The following is an 8,643-nucleotide window of genomic DNA, read 5'->3' as shown; positions in this document are numbered from 1 at the left end:
GGTGAAGTGGCAGGGGATCACCCCCCCCAGCTGCTTCCTCCCCCTCCAAACAACCCAAATCCCAACCAGCTCCCCCCAAATCTCATCCCCGTTACTTGGGGGTCACCACCCCCTCTATGGGCCCCCCCCTCCTGCTTCCTCCCCCTCCAAACCCCCAAATCCCAACCGCAGCCCTTAGGGCCTGGCCCCACAAGTTATGGGGAGGTGGAGTGGGGGGGGGGTTGGGATGTGAAGCTCAGGGTGTTCCCAGCCTGGAGCACTGGGAGCACTGGGAGGGGTTGTCCCGACTCCAGCACCGCCCTTGGCCGGGGGTGGGGACGCAAAGCAGGGGGGGACCCCCCCCCCCTCCCTATTGGTACAACCCATCCGGAGCGATGCTGGCGCTGGTGGCGCTGCTGGCGGCGGGGGTGACCGCGGGGGTGCCCCCTCCGTGCCCGTTGGGGTTCGGTCCGGTACCGGGGGCCTTGGGGGCGTGCGGGGACACGGACGAGTGCCGCACGGCCGCCGTTTGCCATCACATGTGCCTGAACCACGAGGGGGGCTTCGCCTGTCACTGCCACCCCGGGTACGTGCTGCAGCCCGACGGGGCCAACTGCCGGCGCCTGCCCCATGGAGCCAAGCGGGGCTGGAGCAGGGGGAGGCACCGGGGATGGCAGCGAGGAAGAGAGAGGGAGGAGGGAGAGGAACGGAGCGGGGGAGAGCAGCGGTGGGAGCCGGCGGAGGGCACGGAACGAGGCGGTGATGGGGATCCGGGAGCATCCCGGGACCGGGATTGGAGCCACGGGGACCGGGCAGCGAGCAGGGACCGGGCAGCGAGCAGGCAGCGGGGCTTGGACCAAGGCATCAATGAGGATCCGGGAGCATCCTGGGACCGGGATTGGAGCCACGGGGACCGGGCAGAGAGCAGGCACCGGGGCTTGGACCAAGGCGGCGATGAGGATCCAGGAGCATCCTGGGACCGGGGTTTGAACCATGGGGACCGGGCAGCGAGCAGGCACCGGGGCTTGGACCAAGGCATCAATGAGGATCCAGGAGCATCCTGGCACCGGGATTGGAACCAGGGGGACCGGGCACCAAGCAGACACCAGGACTTGCACCAAGGCAGTGATGGGGATCCGGGAGCATCCTGGGACCGGGATTGGAACCAGGGGGACCGGGCAGCGAGCAGGGACCGGGGCTTGGACCAAGGCGGTGATGAGGATCCAGGAGCATCCTGGCACCGGAGCTTGGACCATGGGGACCGGGCAGCGAGCAGGTACCAGGGTTTGCATCAAGAAAGCAATGAGGATTCGGGAGCATCCTGGCACCGGGATGTGCACCACGGGGACCAGGCACCAAGCAGGTACCAGAGCTTGGAGGAGGATCCGCACCAAGGCAGTGATGGGGATGCAGGAGCATCTCGGAACCAGGATTTGCATCAATGGGACCGGGCACCAAGCAGACACCAGGATTTGCACCAAAGCAGCAATGAGGATTCAGGAGCATCCTGGCGATGGGGTTTGAACCATGGGGACCGGGCACCAAGCAGACACCAGGATTTGCACCAAAGCAGCAATGAGGATCCAGGAGCATCCTGGCACCGGGGTTTGAACCATGGGGACTTGGCAACGAGCAGGTACCGGGGCTTGCACCAAGGCATCAATGAGGATCCGGGAGCATCCTGGCACCGGGATCTGCACCATGGGGACCAAGCAACGAGCAGGTACCAGGGCTTGCCCCAAGGCATCAATGAGGATCCAGGAGCATCCTGGCACCGGGATCTGCACCACGGGGACCGGGCACCGGGCAGGTACCGGGGCTTGCACCAAGGCATCGATGAGGATCCAGGAGCATCCTGGCACCGGGACCCGGCACCGCGCTCACCGCAGGCCCCCACCACGTACGGTGCCCCCCACCCCGGCTCTGCCCCCCCCTATGGGGATGAGGACCCCGACACCTACGGGGACCCCTACATGGCCCTGGAGGACCCCGAGGGGCAGCTCTGGGACCCTGAGTCCTATGGGGGCCCCTACACGGGCCCGGCCCTGCCCTATAGGGGTGAGGAGCCCGAGCCCTGGGACCCCGATATCTATGGGGACCCCTACATGGACCCCTATGGGGATGAGGACCCTGAAGGGGGCCCCCCCCTCTTGGAGCCCTATGGGGATGAGGACCCTGAGCCCGGGAGCCTCCGCAGGGGCAGGGACCCCCAAACCAGGCCCTGGGACCCCTATGGGGACTCCTATAGGGACCCCTATAGACCCCAAGACTCCTATGAGGTTGGGGACCCCCAAATAGGCCCAGATCCCCACACGGACCCAAGGGACCCCCAACCTGACCCCAGGGACCCCTACAGGCTTAGGGACCCCCCCATTGACCCCCATAGCCCTGGGGACCCCCCCATTGATCCCAGGAACCCCCATAGCCTTGGGTACCCCCCCATTGATGCCAGGGACCCCCATAACCTTGGGGACCCCCCCATTGACCCCAAGGACCCCCATAGCCTTGGGGACCCCCCCATTGACTCCAGGGACCCCCATAGCCTTGGGGACCCCCCCATTGACCCCAGGGACCCCCATAGCCTTGGGCCCCCCCCCATTGACCCCAAGGACCCCCATGGAGCCAGCTCCCCCCCAGTGCCCTATAGGGACCCCCAACCCCCCCCGTCCATCCCTCAGGACCCCCCCAGTGCCCCCCCCAGGGCTGGAGACCCCCCAAGCGCTCCCCCCACCTCTCAGGACCCTCCAGTTTCCCCCCTTACATCCCAGTTATTCCCAGTTCCCCCCCCCACAGCCAAGCGCTCCCCCTCCATTATCCCAGATACCTCCCTAGGTACCCCAGTTACCCCCCCAGTTACCCCTCCAGATACCCCCGTTACCCCCTCGGTTGCCCCCCCCAATACCCCAGTTACCCCCCCCATTACCCATCCAGATACCCCGGTTACCCTCTCAGTTATCCCCCCCAATGCCCCCCCAGATACCCCAGTTACCCCCCCCGATACCCCAGTTACCCCCCCAGTTACCCCTCCAGATACCCCGGTTACCCTCTCAATTATCCCCTCGGTTGCCCCCCCAGATACCCCAGTTACCCCCCCCGATACCCCAGTTACCCCGTCCAGATACCCCGGTTACCCTCTCAGTTATCCCCCCCAATGCCCCCCGATACCCCAGTTACCCCCCCGTTTCAGTTACCCCTCCAGATACCCCGGTTACCCTCTCAGTTGTCCCCCCCAATACCCCCCCAGATGCCCCCCCAGTTACCCGCTCATTTGCCCCCCCAGATACTCCCATTACCCCCCCAGTTGCCCTCCCCAGGCTCAAGCCCCCCCCCAATACCCCCCCTAAACCCCATTCACCCCTCACAACCCCCCCACCCGCCCCCCAACCCTCCAAGCCCCTCCCCCCCAGGCGCGGAGCCCTCGGGGGGGGGCTGCTCCTGGCGCTACCGGTGGCACTGGGAGCCGCACTGGTGCTACTGGGAGCACTGGGGGGGCTCAGGGGGCTCCCCCGGGCATCCCCTTCTGCCTGAGGGTGATGGGGGGGGGGGCAAACAGGGAGAGACCCCCCCAAAACTGGGATTGCCGCCCCTCCCCCATTCTCTTACCCCACACCCCCCCCCCCCCGGGTGGGGGAGGGGCAATAAACAGCGGGTGCTGAACCCCCAGACCCGGCTCCATTGGGGGGGGGAGGGGGGGTGGTTGGTTTCCCCCCCCCCTCCCCCCCTCCAGCTGTTGAGCGAATCCAGATGTGGGGCGGGGGGGGAGGGGGTGAGTCACAGCCGCGATGACGTCAGAGTCCCCCGGGGGGGGGCGCGGTGCGGGTGGGACCATTGGCTACTGGGTTGGGGGGGGGGGGTGCTCTGCAGCCACTGGGTTATAATGGGAGGCATTGGGACCCCCCCCCGTGCCCCCCCACATGGACCCACAAAGCCCCCCCCCATGCCCAAGCAGGACCCTTGTGCACCAATACCCCCCCCCCCATATCCCCCCCCCCTTCCTATTCCGCACCCCTTGGGTCTTCAGCACCTTTATTCCACTGAGGGCAGTGATTTGAGGGGGTCTGGGGGGGGTTTGGGGGGATCCCAAAAGTGGTTTTGGGGTCCCAGAGGTTGTTTTGGGGGTTCCCAGAGGTGGTTTTGGGCTTCCAAAGGTGGGTTTTGGGAGTCCCAGTGGTGTTTTCCGGGTCCCAGAGGTGTTTTGGGGGGTCCCAAAGATGGTTTTGGGGTTCCCAAAGGCGGTTTTGGGGTTCCAGACGTGTTTTGGGGGTTCCCAAAGGTGGCTTTTGGGGTCCCAGATGTGGGTTTGGGGTTCCCAGAGGTTGTTTTGGGGTCCCAAAGGTGTTTTTTGGGGTCCCAAAGGGGTTTTTGGGTTCCCAAAAGTGGTTTTTGGGGGTCCCAGAGGTGTTTTTTGGGGTCCCAAATGTGGTTTTTGGGGTCCCAAAGGGGTTTTTGGGTTCCCAAAAGTGGTTTTTGGGGGTCCCAGAGGTGTTTTTTGGGGTCCCAAAGGGGTTTTTGGGGTCCCAAAGGTGTTTTTTTGGGGTCCCAGAGGCTGTTTTTGGGGGTCCGTGGGGGTTGGGGTCAGTCCTTGCTCCGCGAGGCCTCAGCATTGGCCCGGAGCACGGCACCGGGGCTCGGGTACGGGCGCTGCTGGAACAGGGGCCCCGCGGCCGTGGTGTCCGCCCCGGTCTTGGCTTCGTTCCTCTTGGGGAGCCCCGTGGACCACGTCCCCCTGGGGGGGGCAAAGAGAAGGGGGGGGGGGGAATGGGTCACAAAGAGCCCCCCCCAATGACATCAACCCAGCCCTAAATGAACTGAGTGCGGTTGGGATGGGATCCAAAGGGTGGGAATGGGATCCAGAGGGAAGGCTGGAGAAGGCTTCCAGGGTCAGAAGGGGGGTACAAGGATGCTGGAGGGGGATTCTCCATCAGGGACTGGGATGGGACATGGAACAAGGGGTGCTTTGGTTGGATCTAAGGGATTTCATCCCCATGTGGACACTGGGATGGGTTCAATGGAGAAGGTCTGGGATGCCCCATCCCTGGCAGTGCTGCTTGGAGCAATCCACTCCAGTGGGAGCTATCCCTGTGGATTGGACCTAGAGGAGCTTCCAGGTCCTTCCCAACCCCATTCCATGGCTCCAGGACGTACCTGGGGGCATCCGAGTAGGCACTGGGGTCCATGGGGTCCAGTTCTTCATCCTTGCGGCTGCCTTTTGGGGGGGGGAGAGGGAATAGGGGTCAGAGTGGGGTGAAGTTGGGGGGCAGCAGCCCCCAAATGAGGGGAGGAGCCCCCAAAGTGTTGGGGACCCCCCCCAAGCTAAGGGGGAGCCCGAAGTGAAGGGAAAACCTCAAAGCAATGGGGACGCCCCCCTTAAATGAGGGGGCCTCCCCATAGTGAGAGAACCCCCCCAAATTAATAGGGAGCTCCCAAAATGAATGGCGACTGCCCCAAAATGAGGGGAACCCCTAAGTGAAGGGGAACCCGATGCCCCCCAAGTGATGGGGACCCCCCCAAGTGATGGGGAGCCCCCTACATAGGGGGGTACCCCCAAACGCACCTTTCTTGCTCTTGGGGTACGGTGCTAGCTCCTCACGCCGATGGAAGCGCCGCTCCCGGGGGGGCTCCTCCTTCTCATAGCCCCTTTCGGGGGGTTCCTCAGCCTCTACTGGAGCCAAAATGGGGGGAACCAGGATTGAAAACCAGGGGGGGCACCCCCAAAACCTTCCCTGCTCCCCCTAACCCGGAGGTTTTGGGGGGTCCATGGTCCCCCCCTCCATTGACTCACCCTGGGCCCCTTTGAGCCTCTTGGCAGCTTTGGTGATGACGGAGTTGGGGTCGTTTGGGGACAACCAGGACACGAGGTCGGTCTCCACGTTCCAGTAGTAGGGCAGCCCACTGTGGGTGATAGGAACCTATAGCGCCCTATAGCCCCTGGAGGGGGTCCCTATGGCCTCTACAGCCCCTGGAAAAGGTCCTTATAGGCCCTATAGCCCCCAGACAGGGTCCCTGTGGCCTATATAATCCCTAAACAGGGTCTCTATGGCCCTTGGAAAAGGTCCCTATAGGCCCTGGAAAAGGTACTTATAGTCCCTATAACCACTGGAGAGGAGCCTTATAGCCCCTAAAGCCTCTGGAGATGGTACCTATGGCCCCTATAGCCCCTGGAGAAGGTCCTTATAGGCCCTATAACCCCTGGAGAAGGTCCTTATAGGCCCTATAACCTCTGGAGAGGGTGCCTATGGCTCCTATAAGCACTGGAGAGGAGCCTTATAGGCCCTAAAGCCTCTGGAGATGGTACCTATGGCCCCTATAGCCCCTGGAGAAAGTCCCTATAGCCCCTGGAGAAGGTCCTTATAGCCCCTATAACCCCTGGAGAGGGTCCCTATGGCCGCTATAACCACTGGAGAGAGTCCCTATGGCCCCTATAACTATTGGAGAGGCTCCCTATAGCCCCTGGGAAGGGCTCTACAACCCCTGGAGAGAGTCCCTGTGGCCCCTATAGCCCCCGGAGAGGGTCCCTGTGGCTCCTATAAGCCCTGGCAAGGGTCCCTATGGGCTCTATAGCCCCTGAAGAGTATCCTTATGGCTCCTATAGCCCCTGGGAAGGGCTCTACAGCCCCTGGAGAGGGTCCCTGTGGCTCCTCTAACCCCTGGCAAGGGTCCTTATGGCCCCTATAGCCCCTGACAAGGGTCCCTGTGGTCCCTATAGCCCCTGGCAAGGGTCCCTATGGCCCCTGTAGCCCCACGGGAGGGTGGGGGGCTCCGGGGGGGGGTCTCACCAGGTCGGGTCAATGACCTTGTACCAAGGGGGGGGCAGCCCCTCCAGCCGCGAGGCCTCGTAATCCACGTGGGCATCATCGTAGTCCTCGGCGATGATCTCCTCCTCCGGCTCTGCGGGAGGGGGGGCGGAGCTTGGACATGACCACGCCCACCAGGTGACCCTTCTATGGTCCTAGCCCCGCCCACCACAGCAACCCTTCTACGGTCACAGCCCAGCCCCCAGCTCCCGCCGGGACATAGCCGCGCCCACCAACCCCCCTTATATGGTCATAGCCCCGCCCCAAGACTGCTCCAGCTCCGCCTCTCGCCGGGCTGGCCACGCCCCCTCCCCGGTACCGGAGGGGTTCCCCCCATCCCCGGTTCTTACCGGGCTCTACGTGCTTGAGCAGGCCCCGCTTGGCCAGGCGGGACTGCAGCGCCACGGGCAGCGGCATCGCCTCGGCCTGCGGGAAGGGGGCGGTCAGCGGCGGCACCGGGAGCACCGGAAACACACCGGGACCCCAACCGGGAGACACGGAACCGTCCCGGGAGCTCCTCCGGTTGCCCCGGAAGTTCTCCGGGTCCTCGGTAGCCCCGCCCCCGTTGTTCCGGTAACGTGGGACCACCACACACCCCCCCCCGACTTGTACCTTCGGCGCGGCCGCCGCGCTCCTCACCGCCGCTCGTCACGTGAACCAGCGAGGCCAATCAGGGAGCAGGACGCCGCGGAGGCCAATAGGAATGCAGCCGTTCACCCTAATACCAATGAGAACGCGGTCACGTGGTGGAGGGGGAAGGGAGGGGCGAACCGGCAATGGAAGCCATGGTGACTGAGGTGTGTCCCGAATGGGCGCCGCCATCTTGGCGCTCGCGAAAGCCACTTCCGCACTCTGTGCTTTCCTGGACTACATTTCCCATCAAACCCCGCGCCTCCCTTCCCGTGGTGCCCCGCGAGCACCACTCTTTCCAATCGTGCTCTGCGCGGCGAAGGCAGCGGCGCCATGTTCCTGCAGTGCTACACCGATGAGCGTGGGGAGCGCGTTTACACACTGAAGGTACCGGGGAGGGGAGACCGGGGAGGCTCCGGGGGTCCCGGCACGGCTCGGCCTCACCCCTTCCCTTCCTTCCATCCCGCAGAAAGTGTCCCCGGGGGGGCACCCCACCCGCTCGGCCCACCCGGCCCGGTTCTCCCCCGACGACAAGTTCTCCCGGCACCGCCTGGTGTTGAAGCGGCGGTTCGGAGTCCTGCCCACACAGCAGGCACGGCCTGTCCTTTAACGGAGGGGCCGGCCCCGGCGGTCGCGGAATAAACCCCATGGGACACATTCGGCTCCGCGTCTTGAAGGGGGGGGAAACGGGAAAAGGGGGGGGGGGGGACGGACACGACACGGGAAAGGGAGGGCGGGCATTAGGACCGCACCTCGCCTGTTTCACGTAGCCCCGCCCCTAGCGCCCCCACCCAATCAACGCTCAGACTCCAACCCCGGCATCGCCTCCCATTGGCCACGCCCCTGCGGCAGAGAGTGGGGCGTGGCCTCGACACGTCACGCGGCGGTGGTGGAGGGCGCGCGCACACCCCTCCCTCCATTCCCGCCCTCTCCCCCTCCCCTCAGGTAAAGATCGTTCCCGCCTTCAAGCGTCGGGGAAAGGGCGGGAGAATGGACCCAAAATGGGGTTTTTTAGACCCAAAATAGGGTGGGGGTGGGAGAGGGAACGAGAGGGATCGGTCCCAAAAAGGGGGGAGGCTGGGATATGACCCGAAAAGGGGCGTTTTGTCCCTAAAAGCGGGCGGTGTAAGAAGGGAGCGGGGTGGGAAGCTCGGAAATCGGGGGGTTTTGCCCCAAAATGGTGGATTTAACCCCACACACACACCCAGGGGGGTGGGTTCCTCAGGAGGTGGGGATGGGA

The 8,643-nt window shown here is 64.4% G+C and overlaps 2 protein-coding genes across 3 annotated transcripts; one reads left to right on the top strand and one right to left on the bottom strand.

Moving 5' to 3' along the window:
* Nucleotides 1-4,549: 4,549 nt before the first annotated feature.
* On the bottom strand, nt 4,550-7,373 carry LOC133226288 (polyglutamine-binding protein 1-like). Of its 2 annotated transcripts, none has more exons than XM_061379627.1 (6): nt 7,124-7,373; nt 6,756-6,867; nt 5,762-5,871; nt 5,534-5,641; nt 5,125-5,185; nt 4,550-4,705 (listed from the first exon to the last, which is right to left on the bottom strand). In XM_061379627.1, the coding sequence occupies exons 1-6, from the start codon at nt 7,188-7,190 to the stop codon at nt 4,555-4,557; spliced, it is 609 nt and encodes a 202-aa protein (XP_061235611.1). In that variant the 5' UTR covers nt 7,191-7,373; the 3' UTR covers nt 4,550-4,554. The 2 variants fall into 2 exon arrangements, with proteins under 2 accessions (XP_061235611.1, XP_061235612.1); XM_061379628.1 differs by having other exon boundaries at nt 5,534-5,638.
* A 330-nt stretch (nt 7,374-7,703) lies between these two features.
* LOC133226289 (H/ACA ribonucleoprotein complex subunit 3-like) lies at nt 7,704-8,058 on the top strand. The gene is made up of 2 exons (XM_061379629.1): nt 7,704-7,790; nt 7,873-8,058. Exons 1-2 carry the CDS (start codon nt 7,737-7,739, stop codon nt 8,011-8,013), a joined length of 195 nt encoding a protein of 64 aa, XP_061235613.1. The 5' UTR covers nt 7,704-7,736; the 3' UTR covers nt 8,014-8,058.
* The last annotated feature ends 585 nt before the right edge of the window (nt 8,059-8,643 follow it).

The sequence above is a fragment of the Neopsephotus bourkii genome, unplaced genomic scaffold (assembly GCF_033783945.1).
Source record: "Neopsephotus bourkii isolate Nb327-2 ecotype Australia unplaced genomic scaffold, CSIRO-AGI_Nbou_v1 NB_1779, whole genome shotgun sequence".
NCBI classification, from domain to species: Eukaryota; Metazoa; Chordata; class Aves; order Psittaciformes; family Psittacidae; genus Neopsephotus; species Neopsephotus bourkii.
The sequence above is the reverse complement of the archived record's forward strand: the minus strand, read 5'-3'. Positions and strand labels throughout refer to the sequence as shown.